General features: G+C 33.6%; 1 protein-coding gene across 1 annotated transcript; it reads right to left on the bottom strand.

Moving 5' to 3' along the window:
- Positions 1 to 163: 163 nt before the first annotated feature.
- LOC110673356 (phospholipid-transporting ATPase 3) lies at positions 164 to 20,284 on the bottom strand. The gene is made up of 27 exons (XM_021836469.2): positions 19,834 to 20,284; positions 17,273 to 17,338; positions 16,406 to 16,467; positions 10,754 to 10,835; positions 10,365 to 10,475; positions 9,861 to 9,938; positions 9,655 to 9,751; positions 8,491 to 8,597; positions 8,176 to 8,241; positions 7,724 to 7,845; positions 7,493 to 7,577; positions 7,332 to 7,409; positions 7,119 to 7,235; positions 6,782 to 6,931; positions 6,574 to 6,678; positions 5,355 to 5,497; positions 5,074 to 5,175; positions 4,919 to 4,982; positions 4,630 to 4,842; positions 3,889 to 4,054; positions 3,702 to 3,781; positions 3,360 to 3,599; positions 2,232 to 2,453; positions 1,990 to 2,157; positions 1,475 to 1,819; positions 1,254 to 1,360; positions 164 to 685 (listed from the first exon to the last, which is right to left on the bottom strand). Exons 1-27 carry the CDS (start codon positions 20,011 to 20,013, stop codon positions 379 to 381), a joined length of 3,663 nt encoding a protein of 1,220 aa, XP_021692161.2. The 5' UTR covers positions 20,014 to 20,284; the 3' UTR covers positions 164 to 378.
- Positions 20,285 to 22,283: the final 1,999 nt, after the last annotated feature.

Here is a 22,283-nt window from a genome sequence, read left to right as displayed (position 1 = left end):
TTACATATTTGATAAAAAAAAATCCCTATAATATTAAGATAACCAATCAATGAAAACATCTCCTAAGATCATATTTGATGGATGTCCAACAAAGAAAAAGGGGATATGTTTATTGCCAAAATATTCCATAAACATGCAATAGTTGAAAGCATACTCAATTCAATTCAGCACAAAAATTCTCAATTTAGTAATAAATTAGCTGTACATCCGTGAAAACCTAAGTAAAATTCCTTCCTTGCAAGCATTGAAGGCGAAACAAAATTTGGATGGAAAATATATCACAACTAAACTAGGCACATCTAAATTTACAAATTTTTTCTAAGACTGACCATTGATTGTGGGGTCCAAAATAATACTTTACAGTGATATTCGTACGATTTAATTCTTTTTGGATGTCGTTGGTCGTGACCTCACGCTAGCTCTCCGTGCAACATCCCATGCCTTCTGTGGGGCATATATACCTAGCTGTGCAGCAAAAAATGACTCGTACCCAGGTGAATCAAAAGCAAAGCCAGTGTGCTTAGACAACTCTCGTGGGAGTTGAGCTATGGCGTAGCTCCTTTCCTCTTGTGGTGTAAGCCGGTTCTCTATCTCTAGCAGTCCTGCCCTACTGTTGTCATCAGGTTCATGCCTGTGAATTTCCTGAACAATTTGATAATCATAGGGGAAGAACCATCTTTGAACCCTGCATCCAGACATCAAAATAATATAAGTCCAACAAACAAGCATAACATAAGAAAAATAAAGAAAGGGAAAAACGAACAATTTTGTCAAATATTTGTATTCGTAGAGCTCCCCAAAAATTTAATGATCATCATCTACTAGAAAATGGTAATTTGGTGTAAAAGCTAGCACAAGCATGAGCTATAAACCATCGCAACCAAGATTAGTCCTCAGCTAATGAGCTATAATCCATCCCATCCAAGATTAGTCCTCGGCTAATCTATCATGCCAACATCAGACACCTAGCATGTGAACTCAGGTGGTTAGGCTAACCAGCATAATGCGACTGCAATGCACCCTTGTTTCAGAATGGTTTATTGTGTGGGTGGAATTACAGGATGGATAAATGGCAAAATGGTTTGCCCACTGTTTACCAACACAACCTAAGCTAGTCAAATTTGTAACTTAGTAATTATACATAGCAGGCAAGCCAGACTACAGAAGGAAAAAGAAAGAAAGAAAGAAGGCACCAGACCAGCCAAACACGACATTACTAAGAAGTGCTTCAAGATAGCTTTTCTGAATCTTACCCTTGATAGATGAAGTCTCCAAGAAGTGCAACAATGGGAACCAGAAGTATGGTGACATAGAAATAGAATGTACTCATTAAGACATATATAACAAAAAACACATTCTCCTGCAGCAAAAGTAAAGAACAGGCAAATTAGCAGGAAGATAATTCAATAGGGGATTTTAGACAGGCCAAAAGCCAAAGTAAAAAAGGATGAAAAGGGAAAGGAAGAGGACTTACCCGAAAAATTGAATATACAAAAATGAAAATAAACCATGCTAAGATGCTTCCTCCAACACTAATATAATGCCATCTTGTAATTGAATTACAGATCATGAGAAGACGCAAGTTGACTGTGATAACAACACAAGTGAAGGCCATTGTGCTGACATCCCAGAGTCCAAACACCTTGCCTGATGAATTTTTACCACCAGCACTTGAAATGGTCACAAAGGAATAGAATATTAGAGACTGGTATACAGAAAAACAAGCCCACGTCCCCACAACTCTCCACTTGAAAAATACATTTCGTATTCCTTCTTTGTACAGTTGAGGGTACTTCTTTGAAAGGGACGCACTGACATCCTGGCAAAAACAGTATCATATTCTGTTTAATTATAAGTGAAAAAAAGGAATGCAACAGCATATTGTATATTAGGTCATGTCTGAAAAGGCAATAAGCAAAGGTAGATTGTATATATTAAATAGCTCCTGAAAGACATTCAGGTCAAAAAATGTTGGAAGGGATATAGCACCTTGTCAAAAAGCCCAACCATGATCACTGGCAGTGCTGTAAATATGACATTATACAGTGACTGGAACCAATCATCATAGAATCTTTGCCCCGAAAAGCCAGTATGAAAGGTGAACCAAAATTGGGTAAGAGTAAATGTAAGATTCTTGTAAAAGAAATATGTTATGACCTGCAATAAAGAACTGCCATAAGTGCTATGCCAAATAAATACCCAGAAAATATTCCAAGTTACACAATTCAAACCTTGCATATTCTAAGATATGACCACCGCCCATGCACAAGAAGTAAATCAGCAAGATAGCGAAACTGCGCAATCGCAAAATCACTAGCCATGACTGCTTGCATCCCTTCTAACCCGCTTATTCCAACACCAATATGAGCAGCTTGAATCATGCTAACATCATTGGCACCATCACCAATGCTAAGCGTTATTTTACGTGCACCTTTCTTGACCAGACTAGTCACCTGTAAAACAAATAAAAAATTCTCAGTCAAAGCATCATAATATGCAATAGTGTTTTTTTTCTTCTTTTTTTTTTTTTCTCTTTTTCCAAGGGGTGCATTTCCAAATCTAGCTCTGCAATCTTATAAGCAGAACAAAATTAGGCCAAGAAATGGTATTCTGCAACCAAAGAATTTAGAGTCTTGACAGTGTCTTGGAAGTTCAAACATATTGAAATCAAAATTAAACCCTGGTTTGATATATGTGCTACTTGCCTCCATTGTTTTTTTTCCATCAGAACATAGACGTTTAAAGATACTATCTTTTCTTATAGTGCAACAAAATAATAGGACTTGCTCTCATACCAAAGCATAGAAAGCACAGGGAAAACATAGAAGAGACCAAGGGCAAACAGTAGCACAATGAAGAGTTTTTCACCCTCAAGAAACTTAGCCAGCCCCCATGCTTTATGCAATTTTCTTGTTTCTAATGACTGATGAAAAATAATTAAGGAGTACCAATGGAGTGCAAACAATGAACATAATACCAAGAAAATCAAATACATTATAGAGATTCTACAAAATCTAACACAACATGAACATTAACAAAGCATTGCTCCTTATACCGAAGCAATAATAGAGTACTAAGCCCTTATTATATAACAACTCAACTCAACTCAGCCCAGCCTCAAAAGTAGTTGGTTACACAGATCCTTTCCATCCTGCTCAATTTAGGTTTTTTACAAGAATAAAGAAAGATTTGCATATTTCTTCCACTCTGAACCAACCAGACATGTGGAAAGAATAATGGGAAAAAAAATCCTATTTCTCTCTCTAAATATGATCACAGAATTATATTTTACTGTACTTTATGATTATACTTTTTTTTTTGCACTGTTTATGGCATGAATCCTCTATGACAAAAATTACCTGTGCTTTCTGCAAGGGAGAAACCCGGCAACAGACAACTGAACTACAATTTAAGCTCAAATTCAGCAGCATTACTCGTAAACTTGGGTCCAAGGCATACATCAGACACTTTCCATCTATAACAAGGGCTAATTTTGGTCCATATACGGTGTTCAAACAGTGCTGGGCTTCCTCAAGGCATGTCTTCAGTTCTTTTTTGACTTCTTCCTTGATAAAGCGTGCAATTTCCACTTGGTCACCCTGGCAAGATAATTAACATTATTGAAAAATAGGTTAAAATACAGTGTGATTGATTCCAAATTACATGCATCTAAAAATAAACAGGCCAACAATGCAGTTTACCCTGTTTTCAACTTCTCTGATTGCATCAGTTTCTGAGCTGATAATAAATTGTTTCATCTCATTGTTAATTAAGTTGCAAGCTGCAGGAAATCACCAGAGAGAAGATTCCAGAAAATAAAGATGTAAATCAAGAAAATAGCATATAGTTCGTGACAAAAATACTACCAGGTTACATTGCATGACTCACCATAAGCTATATTAATTGCTGTTTCCATCTTGTCCCCTGTTAACACCCAAATCTTGATTCCAGCTCTAGAAAGTGTCTCAATACAACCTGGTACTCCTTCTTGAAGCTTGTCTTCTATAGCAGTGCTACCAATCAAAATGAGTTCCTTTTCTATTAGTTCTGCTACCTGCAAAAGTTTCAGAATCTTCTTGAGATGATGACTTGCCTCCCAATAAAAACCAAAGCAAATTCTAAAAATTCCATAATTGAAAAATCAAATACACTCTGAATAACTTCATCAGCATTCTAGCATTCCACAATCAATTTACAACAATTTGTAATGTCATTCGCAATTCCCGTTTCTAACACTGTTATTAACATCTAAAGATAGCCACTCAAATATTTTAAAAGAATATCTGTATAGAAAAAACCAAATTTTGCACTAGTGCCTGACATCCTAAACTGCCACTTGATTAACTAGATTGAAAAAATAAAACACAAAACCAACCTAAATTTTCATAGATATGACATTAAAAAAAAAATCACATGAAATAGTAAACAACAAGCTGCTTATGGAAAAAACCAATTCACAAAGAACATGCTTTTATGGAAGCAAGGCTATATAATAGACGTTCAACTAAAACCCTTCATAATCAACTCTTTCCTAAACCCATGCATCTTAACAAAGATGAAATAGTTAAGATCTATTAACAAAACAGGGAAAGATCAATAAATCACAAAAACCAACAAGTTAATACACACCTCATCCAACTTCTTTTCACGATCTCTAAGAGAAGATTTAGCTTGGATAAACTTCTCATTCCAGCTTTCATAAATTTCAGGGCTTAAATCTCTATAGGCTAGGCAAAGGGTACGTAATCCAGCAGATCCAAATTGTTCCAAGTGTCCTCTGGTTATTTTCTTTAAATCATCATTTCCATCAGCCAATCTCTCGTAAATTACAGTATCAGCACCCTGTAAAAACAAGTTTTTGGCCATGTATCTCTTCCCAGGAATCATCCGCACAAGAAGAATAAAAAATATATCGTACCTTGCAGTACAACACAAGTCTGCCATCAGGATATCGACAAACAACAGACTGGCGTTTCCGTGTGCTATAGCAACAGCCAATATTACAATAGAATTTAGTGATTTCACTCATGAACTCATAAATGAAATATTGGAGTCAGATAGATGAGTTCCCACCTGTTGAACTCAAGAACATTCAGAATTTCATAAGCCACATCCTGAATTTTACCCATTTTCTCTACATGAGACTCACGAACATATATCATTGTAGGTGTTCGCCTGAGAAAAAAAATTCAGTAAGCTCAACAAGTATACACAGACTTCCATACAAATTTTTGTATCAGAACAACAACATTTTGTAACTCTACTGAATTATTTTTCCAGATAGCACCAAAGCAACAAAAATTTAAAATAAGCACAAGAAATACTAAGGCCTATAACGGTACAGCAGTACAAACCTGTAAAAGAAAAAACCAAAATTCTTTGCAGCAGTAACCAAAGCAGCCTCATCAGGGGATGCAGCCTGATATGTGATTTTTTCTGGAGATTCATCACCTTCAGGAAGTACTGTATGACAAATAGCAAGGCATCTGAAAAATTCCTACACAAAGAAAAAAAAAAAAACCTATAACTTGACATAGAATACCGGCGGATCAAGTTTATATGCAAGGTTTCAAATGAAGAAAACTTTTTGCAAAGTCAACCTCAGCAAATCCCAAAATAAAAGCTAAAGTATCCTTGATAAGATGTCAATATTGATTCAATGATTTCTTCGACGTAAAACCCATTATGTCAAAGAAAAAATGAGTGACACATGAATACCACAAAAGAAAATCCTGGTTATGGTTTATGGCAGAGCCAGATTCCAGTAACAGAAAATAATGAGTCAATATCATAATGTTTCGCCCACCACCACTCCAAAAAGAAATAAGAGGGGAAAAATTTGGAAATAACATCTGTCATTAACATGACAATTTGCCAGTCACATGCTGCTACATAAGCACCAGGACTGCATACAAATGGAAGAAACAGAACAGAGGAGAAGAAGGAGATTCAGGAGGAAAAAGAAAGAAAGGGAGTTAGAAAGCAGAAGAGTATCGAGAAAGGAGAAGAAAGGGGGAAACAGAGACAACAAGAGAGATAGAATACTTGTTGTATTATTCATTGGATGATCTATCAATATTACACAGCTATTACTATTTATACAACTGCTATTACTATTTATACAACTAATTTCCCAGATTCTTATTTGATATTAGTTACAATATGTAACAACTTAATCAGCTCAGCTCACTAACTGCTCCCAATTCTTGGTCATAACACATGCTTATCTTGCATAAATGCCTAATAATCAGTATCTCCAAATGTTGTCAGTCTACAAATCATTTACCAAGAAAATATCTCAAAAATGTTCCATCCAAAACTTATTGAATAAACAATGAAAAAAATCCAAGTATAGTCCATGCTTAGACCATCCTCAAAATCTGGTTTTCAGTTACAGCATAGTAGCATAGATTAGACCTCAAAGACATTCCTACCAAGCAGCAACAGTTACATGCTCTGATATTTATATAAATAAACACACCAAAGAGCTAAGATAAAGCTAGTGCACTAACAGGTGCACTGTGCATGGTTTGAGGATATTCTATTCTTGCCCTTCTGAATAAAGTACCGCACCTTGCATGTGTCAGGATCAGGCTCATTCCTCCAAGCTCCCCGCATCAGCCTAGAATCATCAAAATTAAACCCCTTCTCATGTATTGCACTGACTGATTTATGCACCTGCAAGAAGTTCAACATTACCTGAATTCTCCCGCTTTCCTTTAAAAAAATATATGTATCTTCACTCAAACAATGTTTTTCATAAAATGACAGCAACACATACTTCTTGAACATTTATGCCACTCCGGAGTGCTCCTCCCCGCTCTATTTCAGTGATACCACACCCATAAACCTCTCCTCCAATTGAACATTTAAAGAACTCCATTAAATTTCTTGTTAATGTTCCAGTTTTATCAGAAAAGATATATTCCACCTGAGAAAAGCAGTAGTTAAAAAAAATTAAAAAAAAAAAGTAACGAGGCAAATGGTAAAAATTAACAAATAAAAAGAGAATTCCACATTAGCATTCACCTGCTACAGTATAATGCACATAGCACTACTTCAAAAGGTCAGTGTGGCAACCATATATATAATAACTTATCCCTGTGTCATCAAATTACCTGTCCAAGTTCCTCGTTCAAATTGGAAGTCCTGGCCAATGCAGCAGTGTTGGTTTCAGCATGATACATATGTAGGTCCTTGTTGATAAATTGGGTGCACTGAATAAATTTGATCATCTGAGAATAAATTTAAAACATTATTAAATAATAGCATATTTAACAAGAATATCTGCAATGCTATAGCATGCATATGATAATGGCCAAGATCCCTACCTCAATGGAAACATATAAAGAGATAGGAATTATTGTTGAGTATAAGGTGATAAGTGTAAACAAAGTCAAAGCAGCAACCTACAAAACCAGTAAAGATAATGAAAACCAAAAAATAAGGATAGATAAAGCCAAAAAGTTGAACTATAGGCAGAACATATTACCCCAAATCGGTTGTTAGGGTTAAACTCTGTTGGCGCACCTTCATCAAGTCCTAGGTAGTGGTACTTTCGATTAATGAATATACCACTACGTAGTTCCATTCACAAATAAACAATATTACATAGGATAATTTATGAACAAAGAAGATAATGATTAACAATAATAAATGAGTAAATATAACAAGAAGAAAAGATGATGAATCTGATGACTTGGCAGACTAGTCAATATCCCACCTGGCTATGGCTCCAATCAGGCACATAAAGAAAAGAGATCCAAAAAGAGTGAGAATAAGTTTGTCAAGTTTCCTCTCCAGTGTACTCCTCTTGGAAGGAACATTCATAGAATTCATCATGACCTGCCATTGATTCCAAAATTTCCATAAAGCAACAGCTACTTGCCATAGTAGACTGACACACTACAGTAAGCATAAAAGTAAATACCAAAAGCAAAAGATTAAGGATTATATAACTAGCTTCTTGTAGCAAATTGACCCTCCAACAGCATTGAAAGAAATGGAACATGGTCAGGATTGTATATCATAAAAAATTATTTGAGGCTCAATCATCATTCGCCAAGGAATCAATAGTCAGAAATAAGGGAACTGATAACACATTTAATATAAAACCAAACACAATATATGGGCAACCAAGGATTAATGCCACATGAATTACATATGATAACAAACCTTTGTTTCTTGGCCTGTAAAAATAACAGCTCCAACAATGTATTCTGTGTTCCTGAGACTGCATCCCTAGGAAAACATAATGCCAGAGTCAACAGTAAGTCCAAAATCAGTTTCATAGCAGCTGAGTATCAAGCAGAAATCATAAAAGGGAACTAAAAAAGTGTAGAGAGCTTTCCTCTTTTTGGATGGAGGAAAGCTGTAATTGAGAATCATATAGTTTCTACATTGTGATTAATCATTAATGTCCTAGTAGAAGAAGAGAAGAAGATAGATAAATTAATTGCTCGCTACAAAGAAGAGAAAGTAAATGCATACTCTTAAAAGTAGTTGGTTAGGACTGAGAGGTAATGTTTGCTTTTGGATTATAAGATTGCCAGTGAAAGTGTACAGCGAATTGTTTGGTTGCTCACACTGCACTTCACCTGCACTAACAAAAAAGAAATTATAATTATAAGGTAATAGAAAAGGAATATATGATTATTTCATTTTGCATTGAGGGAAAGATGGCAAACATTAAACTTGACAATAATGTGAGCCATTATATATATGTAAGCAAATGGACAAATGAAGATGCCCTGTCGCATTAAAAGTTAATTGCATTAACTGATTTCAGTAAAAGATAAGAATTTCCTCAAAAGGATATCGACTTGCACAGATGTATAGCAATTGAGTAAAACATCCAACTCAACTATTCAATTGCCTGTACTTGAGTAATCAGCCTTTCAAAAAGAAGCAAATTATATAAATTAGCACTAATGAAGTGGAAGTACAACACAAAAGGGAAAGAGAAAATTCAGTTGCTGAAAAAGTGAGAGTTCTAAGACATCTAGCAGTGATTATCAGATGGAAAAAGTGAGTGATAGTTTTAAGACATCTAGCAGTGATTATCAGATGGAAATGCTATTCTCAAAAGAATCATCACCATAAAGATGCAGCTAAAGCTACGAACAGACGTTGCGGACCAGCAAAATCACATTACCAATTGTGTAACCATGACAATATATCTGAAAGGATATGCAACATCAAACAATGTCATTTTTACTATGTGATAGTCAAATATATAGAGTACCAAATGACAATAACAATAACAAGGACAGATAAGATTTAAAAAATTTGATCACTGTATCCAAAACAAGATGTTAAGGAGCAAAAAAGAATTGGAAAAGTTTAAGTTTACTTTCCCGGCAATATGGTATACAGAAACAGTGTTCATGAAGTGGAACAATTCAAGAACACGCAACTTATTTATTCTCCAGCAACTAATCACTGCCACGAAGAAAAGGAGTAGGGCAAGAAATGATCAATTAAAATATTTCTTGCATGTTGAATAAAACAATAAAGTAGGCTTTCCTTCCACGACACAGTTCCTATCAACTAAATCGTTATACACCTACAGTTTCTCATGACTAATCGTTATACACCCACACATACATGTATATGTGCACACATTTAAAAAATGGTATCTATGCCTAAGATAACCTTTGAATTCAGCAGCTTTTTCAGGAGTCAAGTAGTCCCAAGTCCTTTCCAATGCCTTTCTGATCTTCAAATTTGTTTCTCCATCCAAATTTGCAGTCTGCCAAACCCCAAATACAAAAATACATGAAACACACAGGACATCAGTAGATCACTCATTCTCTCCAAGACAATGATTTAGTAAAAAATTTTAAGCAGAAAAGGAAAACCTCAACGTAGCAGACACCATCTGGATTTGTACCAGCAAGCAAAAGCAGATCTGCAGGAAAGAATCCATCCTGCTTAACCTGCAGCCAACCCAAAATTCAGTTTCAAGAAAACAAAGTAAAATACGTAATTTTTCCATATACTCTTATTCATATTCCTTTGTGGCCCCTATGGTATCAGCAGACGAAATGAAAATAATAGTCATGACAGACAGGTAACGTCATAAAACACTGCCAAAAACAGGTCATAAAATACCATTGCATGTGTAGCAAGAGAGAAGACAACCAACATCCCTTAGAAAGCACTTTAAGGTTGATATTCTAGGTCCCTATAATGTTGTTTACAAGCATCCAGATCCAATGTTGAGCTCAAAAATATCAAGTGCATTCCATTTGACAGGACAAAGAGGAGCTTTCAAGCTCACATTAGGAGAGACAATGGTGTTGGATACAATTTCTTTTAATTTTGTTTACAAGAAAAATAATAAGAAACAGTGGCATGCTTACCCTAATAATGTCTCCAACTTGTAACTTCTTCCAGGGGACAGTCTCCCATTTTTGATCTTGCAACACCTCTACTGGACTATTGTTAATCACCATATCATTCTGAAAGCGCTTCTGTAGTGCACAATCAATAAAAATAAAACATCAAAATATACATGTGTGACAAATCAGCATTTCAACACACTCACAATTGATAAAACATAGCCTCACGCTACCTCAAGCGACGCAAAGAATGGGGTTTGTGTGTGAGTGTGTGTGTGTGTGTGTGTGTGTGTGTGTGTGTGACTGTGTGTAAGTGTGTGGCATATAATGCAGATTGTTCTTCAAACATATTATGCAACCCAAAAAAAAAAAAGCACAATACTAAAATGAACATGAACAACATCACTCACCCAGTCTTCAAATGCCTCCTTAATAAGAGAGACTAAAAGTACCAGGCTCAGAGGGGCCACATTTGTTATAGGATTGACAGGACTGCATAATCAGAAACCCTTTTTAAGTACAGTTAGTTACACAAAAGGATGTTGGTGAATATGAAACCCTTCTATAGATACTTAGGAATCATCACCAAAGCAATTGTACTAGTACAAAAAGAGAGCATGTAAGTGAGATTCTACATGCAGAACCAAGATGAAAGTGAACAGAAATTAACAAGTAAATGCAATCAAAGAACATTATAAATACACAAATAAAACAGAAGAATCTAGAAAATAATTTTCAAAATGTCAAACAGTACAAGCAGTACAAAACAATATCCTAACAAAGAATAAATAAATTTCAACAGCATTAGTGAATACTCAAATGCTAACTACAGAGAATCAATACCTTTGTACAGAAAACATATACGTAGGAAAAACAAGGATGAGGAGGCCAAACATAAGAGGAAAAATTACAAAGTGTCAGTGTTGTCACATTAGTTGTTCAAGTGATAACTGACAATGGAAGCAACTACAAGTTAGTTGGTAAGTAACTATTACTAGCTTTTCTTTTATATAATTTTTAATTTTTATATTCTTAATGATAGTACAAGACACTTTTAGAATAAATACATGACAATTGTGTATGTGTTTCTTTTATTTATTTTATTTTTTTTAATTAGGTAAGTTGTTACAAGCAAAAAGGAGACACTTGTATTGGACTCTATGCGCAGCAAATTGCGTGGACCTCATGTTAGAAGATATTGGAAACATTGCTCAAGTGAAGACAACTTTGGAAAGAGCAATTTCTGTAATCGGATTTCTTTAAAACCACACCAGTGCATTGAACATGATGAGGAAGTTCATAGATAAAAGGGAATTGGTTAAGCATGGTATCACTAGATTTGCAACTACATTTCTGACATTATAAAGAATTCACTCTCAAAAGCACAATCTTAGGAACACGTTCACATCAAAAAAGCGGGTGAAAAGTAAGTAGGCTAAGGAAGCAACGGGAAAAAGAGCAAATAAGATTGTGTTGATGCCATCATTTTCGAATACTGTGCTTTATACTTTAAAAGTGATGGGTCCCCTTGTTTGAGTCCTTCGACTTGCTGATAATGAGAAAAAGCCAGCTATGGGATGTATATATGAAGCCAATAATGAGAAAAAGCCAGCTATGGGATATATATATATATATATGAAGCCATGGACAAAGCTAAAGAAGCCATTCAAAAGTCTTTTAAAGGAAATGCGGCCAAACACAAGATGATTTTTGAAATCATTGACAAGAGATGGGAATGTCAGCTTCATCATCCATTGCATGCAGCTGGTCACCTTTTGAATCCAGAATATTTTAATAGCAATCCAGCAAATTGAATTTGATGAAGAGGTCTCTAAAGGATTGTATGAAAGCATCCAAAGATTGGTTCCAAGTATTAATGTGCAAGATAAAATCATGACTGACCCGTCAATGTATAAGAAAGACGAAGGCCTTTTTGGCATTCCCATGGCTATTAGATCAAAAAACACAAAGTTCATAGGTAAATTTCTAAATACTATTTACCTAAAAGGCTAAAACACAAGAAAGTTGGTTATTAATATTGTTAATTGTTTGCACTTTTGCAATATCATAGCTGAATGGTGGAGTCTGTTTGGAAATTCTGCTCCAAATTTGCAACAACTAGTTATCAAAATTAGTGACTTGTAGTTCATCTGGCTGTGAACGTAATTAGAGCGTATTTGAACATGTCAGTGGCTTTTTTTCCATGATTCCTATTGAATAATTTAATTTGAATTAATAAATTCAATATCTAGTACTTTATTTTATATATTTACAAATATTAATGTAATTATTAAACATGTAACAGATTCACACTAAGAAGAGAAATAGGCTTGAGCATCAAAGGTTAAAAGATTTGGTGTATATTAAGTACAATCAAGCTTTGAAGGCTCGACATGATTTGCAGATCTAGTTGATCCCATATCTCTAAATGGTATTAACGATTGTAATGAATGGTTGATTGGAGAGATGGCTGCTAACAGTGTTGAAGTTGAAGATGAATTGGTTTTTGCTGATGATAATTTAACATGGGATGATGTGGCTAGGGCATCTGGTGTTGGGGAAATGAGGGCATACACCAGACAACAAGCAAGATCTCAATCAAATGCATCAAGTTCAAGAGTAGTAAATATTCAAAAAGAGACTGATTCAGAAGAAGATGAAGGGACTGAGGACTACAAATCTGATGATGAGGAAGAAGAGGGATTGGAGGAGGACGACGATGACATAGCGGACGCTGAAGAAGACAATGACTAGAGAATTAGAATTTTGAATTTGCATGACATAATGAATGAAATTGAACAATGCATCTAGATCTAGAATTTTAAATTATATTATGTGCTTTATGATTTTTGCTTCAACATTTTGTGTTATTAGAGGAATGCTTTTGATCTTAAAGTTTAAAACACATAATATATTATGAAATATAAATATGAAATTTGTCAATTTATTGATTGTGTAATATGTTAGACTTTTTATATTGCATACAACTCAACTCAACTAAGCCTTTATCCCAAAAATTTGGGGTCGGCTATATGGATTCGCTTTTTCCACTCTGAACGATTTTGGGTTAAATCCTCAGAAATGTTTAATACTTCTAAGTCATGTTGTACTATCCTCCTCCAAGTTAATTTAGGTCTACCCCTTTTTTTCTTTCTATCCTCTAACCTAATGTGCTCTACTTGTCTAACTGGAGCCTCCGTATGTCTACGCTTCACATGACCAAACCACCTCAATCTCCCTTCTCTCACATGACCAAACCACTTTTTATATTGCATATTTAATTATTTATTATTTTAGAATAAATTAGCGCCTCACTTCACTCGATCGAGTGCCTAACGCCTCGGGCGATGAAGGACCTTCTCGCCTTAAGGGCGCCAAGCGCTTTTGACAACACTGCAAAAATTACAAAAAATTTCCTCCTTTTTTACCTTTTTTTTTTAATTCATGATCTCCAACTTACAATTGATGTTAACAGAAAATATTGAGAACTTGCCAGCCTAAAAGATAGATCAAATTGCACGAATTAAAGAACCCCGCACTAATTTCAAACATAGCCTCAAACATATGTATTACTCTCTCTCTCTCCCTATCACCATCTCTCCGCCATGTACATTATAGCCATCTCCAACTTCTTATGTCTATTATACTGCAGACTAACTTGTCAGCATCTCAATTACCCAGTCACCTACATAAACTCTGCTGCAATCTGGGAAGACACCACAGTCTACAAAGGTGGCCATGCCCCAAGCCAAACTATCCAAAATCAAACCCATCAATAAATATTGGTTGCACATGACAATCAAACTCTCCAACTCTTTGTGCCTGGTTCATAGTTTTAAATAACAGTCATTACGTTATAGGTTTCTTAGCCTTCCGTTAGTGTGACACCAGTTATTTAAAGGCCCAAAAAAAATGTACCTGCAACAGCCATTACGGCCTTTACATAACAGTAACAGCCGCTATTTACTGCTAAATAATGGTAAAGTTCTTTCAACTCATTTTGTTTTTTTTTGTCCACATGGGGGCAGCAGCTCTTCCTCATGTTTTGTTTCTGGCTTGGGGGGTTTCAAGCTGTTGTCTCTCACTTTCTCAACTTTCCATCTAAAATTTTATATGTTAATACAAATCTCCCACTTCTTGTCTCTTGAGCTAAGATCATCACATATCAAAGGAGGAAGGTCAGAAAGAAGAACATTCCAGAAGCATCCGCAACAGTAGATAGGTAGCTAGGAAGTTTAGGAAGTTTTGTTAGTTGTGGCATGAGCTGGAAGTAGTTACACCAACTGGAGAAGGAAGTTACAAACAGGTATCTGCTGAAGTAATCAGTGGCAACTGCTGCAGAAGTCTTGAGACTATCCAATAGAATTTCAGTAACAGATTGACAGTTTAGACTAAAAGTAGGAGAATATATTCTTTCTGTAATTCATTCTTAAATATACAGAAATAAAGATATTTTCTTTTCTCTTTCAAATTCATCTCTTTTCCTCCCCCTTCTGTCTCGATTTCCCTCCCTTTCTTTTCAATTACTCTGTTAAGGTTCTGAACAAAACCCTTACATCTTTTTAGTTCTACAAATCCATATCTTAAAACAGGTGATATATTTTTCTTTTTATTTTTTTTTTTACTTATTTTTTGAAGACAATTATGTTTGATGCTAAACTTTTTGGTTAAATTTATAGTATGAAAAATTTGTTCGCCCAATCGATAGGTTTTATTTTTCTAATTTTTAACTATTTTCAAAATTAATTTTGGTCAAATACATAGTTAATTGGAAAATAAAATCAAGTAAACTTTTAGGCTTCATTATTGTTTGCTAAGTATAAGGTTAGCTCTTTACTATCTACATAGTTATTTTAGTTTTAAATTGATTAATGTTAATGACGTCTAAGAATGATGGATTTAATTTCTTCATTGATATATTTATGCTTGTTATTTAGCTGTGTATCTTAATTTTATTTATATCTTTAAATATTTATTTATTTCACGAACATTGCAAATTTTTCAAAAAAATTTGCATAGCAATAGGCCCTCACCATTATGCTATGGCCATTGTACGCTTGTCTCCTTTACCGATTTAAATCCATGACCTGGTCACATCCAACAAAAGCACCAGGCACTTCCTCTAACTATGCATCCCTAACATGAAGAAGTTCTCATTGCTTGTAATTATATACTGCAGCTAAATGCAATATAAAGAAATTCTATTTCTCACTCAGATCATATTGTTCTTATAGTGGCACTGTGGCATTTGGATTTTGTTCTATTTCTATTTTAAGGAATTTGAGAACCTTCTCTTGATTGAGCCCACATTTTGAAAGTAAAAGAACGCACTTTCAGGCAAGTTCATATATTACTTGCATTATCTAACACAATGTTAATAACTTGGAAGGGAAGAAAAATGTCAATCTTATTCTTTTTCTCCTTTTTTTATTGGGTCAAGGTCTAGGTTATAAAATGGATACTTGACTTTTGATGCCTAGAATGCATGCCAAAGTGATGATATATCCAAGCCAACTCAAACAATTAAAAGAAGTACAGAATCATTAATTAGCATTCAAATCACCTGCTCATTTTTCTCATCAAAATGAAGCTTTGTAATTGACATCAATACACATTATTGTCGACAAATTCATTAACAGTCAATTAACATTTACTTTAAAGTTGGCCCAAATTCACACCATAAATCTGGTAGTGGAAACCCTAGTCCTCGAAACAAAAGGTCACCAAGGGTAAGCAGGAAAAAAAAAGGTTAATGAAGCTATTTGTAAGATTTTCATTATCATCATCATCATCATCATCATCATCATCATCATAGAAACAATAATTTATTAAGCAAGGAAGTTCAAAGTGCCAGTTTTGAAGTGTGGTTAGCTAAGTCCTCCAGTTTATTCGATTTATAAGCCCTAGGCATTTTCAGAGGGAGGAAAGTTGCAAAACTATCTTCAACCATGTCAAGTAATATATATAAAATTGGAAAATAAAATAAAGTAATACATGTCTCCAGCAAAAATATCACTGATGGTCGTGAAACAATGAGTTTACACAAGTTTGCATTAAAATACCTGATTGGGGTCATTGATAAAATTGATATGAAGAGAAAGTAGCAATTGGCCACCCGCCTGAACTGTTCAATATAAACACAGAATTTTCTCAAGAAAAGAAATCACAAGCGAAAAAAAAAATCACAGGAAGGTGTGCAGTGAACCAGCTTTATAATATACACACTTAGCCTAACCCATTAAATTAAATTTTCAAACTTTATATCAAACTACAATAGCTTGTGAGATTATGGCAAGCGAATGTATCCAACCTATTGGCTGCAAAATAGCCCATATTTGCTTGTCAAGGAAAAGAAAATGGAAATTTCTTATGTCTGCATTGGTTATTGTTAACTTGCAGAAGAAGTTTAATTACATCTACGTGATCAAAGATACTCTGCATTTACAAAAACTCAACATTGGAGTAAAAGGATGGGAATAAACAAGAACAAAATTAAGAAAGAATGGAAAAGGAAGTAAGTAGTTCATGGTGGAATGCCTTTAGAGTTTTGAGGAAATTTTAACCCTTAATTAACAATTTTATCACTTAGCCCTTAAGACATTGTCCAAACCCAAGTCACAAACATCCAACATGGTAGTAGTTAATTAAAAAACAAGGGAGCCAAAACACAAATAAACACTAAGAATCAAACATACCCACTAAAGCCATTAAACTTTTTCAAGTATGAGAATTCTAATCAAAGAAACAAAATAAATCTCTAGTCGTGTCTCTTAACTAATTTTAGCTCAATGTTGGCACTCAAAAGCCTAAAGGGCTGGCTTAAGCTTGCCAGTAAGGTTGAGAAACACGTTGCCACCCTTAACTTATAGTACCTTCTAAGCATAAAATGCATTTAACATTAAAAACATTTTATTCTAAAATTAATTTACCTGTTCAAACAATCCCTTAGGCAGAAAGGTAAAGAAATTGTACTTTGTAGTTGATATAGAATTCCCCTGAAAAAAATCAATCCCATCAAATTAAAGCCCAATCAAATTCAGTGGAAGCAAAAGCAATAAAAAACTGCATACCAAAAGCATTGTTAAAAGTCAATTAACACAAAAAATTCCAAATTCAAATACTTCTGAGTGCAAGAGCTTTCAATGGCAACAGACTTTCAGTTGCAGTAATCAATGTAGGATTTTGCACAACTGTTGCTCTTGGTTTTCAGCTCCCAGATGCAACTCTCTGCATTCTTGACATTTTAGGTTCTAAGCATCAGCATGCTTCACTCCAAGTTCTTTTCCATATTGCTTGCATGTCATTAAAGCATAATAACCTTTGACAAGAATGTGTTTTCTATTTCTAACTTCTATGTCATGAATCATTTTCTGAAAGTTAGACTACCTCCTGCAGCACGGCACGATATGATCAGAGCATGTGACCTCACAAGTCACAGTTGCCTGTCCAGTCAGGCTGGATTGTATTTCGCATACTTAGGAAAATTAATGAGCAAGAATCTTATCACATTAGAACTGGCATTCTTCGTCCCTTCAACATCATTTTAAGAAGATTCATTTCTAGATAATCCAAAAAGAAGATTAATCCGAATGCAGTGTGCTTTTGGTAGCCATAAAATAGCTCATCACTTATCATTCAGTGAGAACATTTATTTTCTGTTTAGGATAGAGTGTTGGTAGCATACTCTAAGTCTCAACTGCTAAACACAACCATATACAAAGCATTAATATGCTGGACAATCTTTTGGAACGAGGCCACATGTGCGAAAGTAAGGTATATCTAGAGAATGGAAAGCAAGGAAACATTTCCAGGGCCATAAGAGCAAAGGAAACATTTCCCAAGCCATAAAGGTATCCATGGAAGGCATTATCTAAGATACAAAGGAAACTTGCATTTGATGCTGCCATTTGACAGATAAAAGATAAACCAAAGTCTGATCAAGCTATGCATAGCTTTAAATTTCTTTGCAGATATTATGACTTTCACATTTTCCAATGAAAATGCAAATCCTAATTTTAAAGCACAAGAAACGAAATGTATAAACGATCGATGGGCACACTGATTACAGGAAAAAAAAAAAATTGGCCTGACTTCCTTCTTTTTTTTGGCAGTTAAACTTTCAAATATTAGACTTAAGATAACCACATCCATCCACCAAGGCTATGACCAAGAGGCATGATTGACAATAACCTGAGAACTAGTAGCCACAAGGGTTCCATTCTCTGCATGCCTCTCCACCAAGGCTATGACCACAAGACATGATTGACAATAATCTGAGAACTAGCAGGCACAAGGGTTCCATTCCATGTGTCCTGTTTTATTGAATAATTACAACTCTGTTCTTGCAATCATGGAAACAGCTTAGGCTTTGTTCCTTCATTATTCATATTTTATAGTTTCATACACCTCATTTACACCTTTGCATAATGTAGCAATTAATTAGAGCTAGATATTACAGAATCAGAATCACTTGAATTTGCACAATCACATAAAAAACTCATCTTCAGAGAAAGTGCACATTGCACTCCATTCATTTCTTAAATGTGCCCCACCCCCTAAATCCCAGTATACCTCCAAATTTTACCACACATGTATCACAGTATTCAAAAACACATATCCATTCAAGCCAAAGCCCTAGAGACTTACTTCCTTGACTGATAGCTGTCAGACTAAGATAAGATGGATATCTTCAATAGTTTCATTAGGCTATGATAGTCAAATAAGGCTAACTATTGACTGAATCTCTCGTGGATCACTCTTAGCACTTACTCCTCCGTTTTTTTCAATGCAAGCAACTGATAGTGCATCTACATGCAGAGTGCTTTACATCTTTGATGATTAACTTTCAATACTAGTGTACTCATACAGCTATATCAAATAGATAAAGTAATAAGAAGTTACCAAGATAAAGGGGAAAAAATTCATTCATAGTAACAATTAACTTATCGGTCACGAAGAAGGGTCACATAAATTTGGTTAATTGCAGTATATTTCAGGAAGCATGAGAAATCGTGACAACAATTGCATTTGTCCATGTGCAAAATAGAAAACCTCACTGGAGTACGAAAGTAAAGCATTTAACTTTATTTAAGCACTCCACATTCTCCCAAAGCATAAGTGCACCATCACCTCATCACTATTTTCAAAAATAAGAAAATATCTGTAAATCCATATAATACAGGAAAAGAAAATTTCAACCATTAGCCCCTAACTTCAATGGATTCTGCTAAATCCAGCGTTTAATAACGTGGGAAGCCAAAGAAAATAAACACTAATCCTGTAATTCACACAAATTTTCTATCCAAAATCGTGGATTTTAATGGGAAAAAAATATTAAATTACACACTAAGTCCACTGGAGTTCCCGTTTTATTGGAACGGTAATAACCAAAAACTCCATGTTTCTAAGCAACCAAACAGAAAAGAAAATGGAAATAAATAAATATATAAAATGAAACGTAACAACCATTTATTTAAATATAAAGAGGAACCTTGAATCTGACGGGGAAATTAGCCTCGCGATCATTGCAGTGAATGGTGCGGTGACCAGGGGCCTGGGGCTGGACCCGGCCGAGTCGAACCGTCCGAGACGTGGACGAACGGCCGGTCAAGCTCACGTCTCGGCTCAATCTCGATCTCGTTGACCTAACCCTCTCCCATCCACCACTCATCTTTCTCTTCTTCGACAAAAAAAAGGGAAACGACCGATCTCCACCCGAAAATTCCGATTCGAATCCCCTTTCTCTGCTCTGGTTTTTGTCTTCTACCTTCGATTTCCTTACGAAGCTTCGTTCAACGGACGATGAAACAGAGAGAGGGGAAATCTCTCCTGCTTCTATTTCCTCTTTTTTTATTTATCCTTTTCTTCTTCGCGGCTCCTTTCGCGTAAATATTTCACAGTTACGCCATTTTGCATTTGTGTTTTTAAATTTTACCAAACGCGAACTGTCCTTATGCTTCGACATAAAATAGCTTTGAATACATAAATTAATTTGTCGCAACGCGCATCCATTTTGCGCGTGGATTTCCTCTTGGTTGTTTTTAGTGTGGGTCCCGCGAGATTAGCATTGGATATTTTACTGACCCAGGCGTAGGGTTGCTTATAGGCACAATAACCGTAAAATTTATCTTACTCAATTTTAAATTTGATTAATATTTTTAAAATTAAAATTTATTTTAAATTAAATTAAAATTTATTTTCAATTATTTAAATTTATTTTATATTCAATTATTATTATTTAAAAAATATTTAATTTTATTTATTTAATTAATAATATATATAATAAATTATTTTTATTAATAATTTATATTTTAAAAATTAATAATTTTATAAAATATTTTAATTTTATTTTATATAAAATAAAATTTATAAATATTATTAAAATATATATATTTTATATTTAATTAAATATTTATATAAATAAATTTAAATAACATATACCTAATATATAAAACCTAAATCTAATTTAAATTTATTATAAATATTAAATTTTAAATTTAAATTCACCTTAAATTTAATTATATATTATTTAAATTTATTTTATTAAAATTTAATTAAATTAAATATTCAAAAAAATTTTGACATATTGTCATCTCTACAGGGGCGGACAGAGAGAGCGTGAGACAAAAACGTCAACACGGAAGTTTAAAAGGAGATGTGAGTGAATAAAAGTATAAACGGCATCGTGTAAATGGACAGGCTCTCGTTGAACTTTTCTGGTAGTGGGCCGCGTAGCCGCACGGTTGGAAAACATGGGGCACGTTGCAAACTTGCAGTTGATTCTGGAATCAGTTGCAGTTGAATCAGTAATAGCGTTGGAATAAAATAGATGATTAATTATTTACATAATATATTTAAAAATATATATTTATCATTTTAATGTACATTTAAAATTATTTATAAAAATAATATTTACTTAAAAAAAAATCAATTGGAAAAGTGTTTTCAATATTTAAAAGTAAATAAAAAAGGCACTTTTAACATAAATTTATTAACGTGCCCTGTAAATTTATATCAATATGTCAGTATGTGTCAGCATCTATAAAAATTATTTAAAAAAATACTACTTAAAATAACATTTTAACATTTTCTTAAGCAAAATGTAAAAAGTAAATTTTAAAATTATAAAAAGTAGATTGTCAAATTTTTAAAGTTCTAACTTATTTGCATACCATAATTTTTTTTTATTTTCTTTTTTACTTATAAAAAAAATTTCTTTTATTCTTTAGACGAAGAATAATTAATACATATAAATTATTTTTAAGAACTACTACAACTCTTTTTTATTTATATTTTTTATTATGGGTGTAATTATTTTTATTAAAAAAATAAAAAATAAACTTTTCAAATGTAATAAAAGTAAATTAATAAAAATTAAGATCAATAAATTAAATAATAAATTAGCACTAGGCATTAAAATTTTTTAAATAGAAGCAATCTGGTAGCGTAAATAAATAACTAATATTAGAAATTTTTGGGTGAAAGTTTATAATTATTACATGAAATATAAATAAAAATATTGCATAAAATATATTTTTAAAATGTATTCTTCAGCACCCTCTCAATTATTTTAAACTTAATAGCATAATATTAAAATTAGAATATTTTATATCATATCAACATATACTGATTTAATTTTTAACTAAATTTATCATAAAAATTTGACAAGCATGTTAACAAATTTATCCAAATTAAAATATTAAATAAACATATTATTCCATTAATCAAAATAATAATTTATATTAAAGTTTAAAACTTACCTTAATTGCAAATATTTTTATTTCTTAATAAAAAAATCAACAATTCAATTTGACAAATTGTGTATAAAATATAAGAAAAAAAATATGATGCGAACAAAATATATATATATATATATATATACAACTCTTTTCAGAGTTAAAAAGTTTCCTCCCTTGAGCAGTGTTTTCTCCAGAAGAAGAG

This window comes from Hevea brasiliensis, chromosome 2 (assembly GCF_030052815.1).
Source record: "Hevea brasiliensis isolate MT/VB/25A 57/8 chromosome 2, ASM3005281v1, whole genome shotgun sequence".
NCBI lineage: Eukaryota > Viridiplantae > Streptophyta > Magnoliopsida > Malpighiales > Euphorbiaceae > Hevea > Hevea brasiliensis.
The sequence above is the reverse complement of the archived record's forward strand: the minus strand, read 5'-3'. Positions and strand labels throughout refer to the sequence as shown.

Excerpts from the sequence above, each read along its gene's own strand:
- LOC110673356 (XM_021836469.2), bottom strand. The coding sequence starts at position 20,013 with ATGAGTGGTGGATGGGAGAGGGTTAGGTCAACGAGATCGAGATTGAGC. Across the intron at positions 10,476-10,753 it reads AGGAGGCATTTGAAGACTGG|AAGCGCTTTCAGAATGATAT; the intron begins GTGAGTGATGTT and ends TGTGCACTACAG. Across the intron at positions 4,055-4,629 it reads GTGAAAAGAAGTTGGATGAG|GTAGCAGAACTAATAGAAAA; the intron begins GTGTGTATTAAC and ends AAACTTTTGCAG.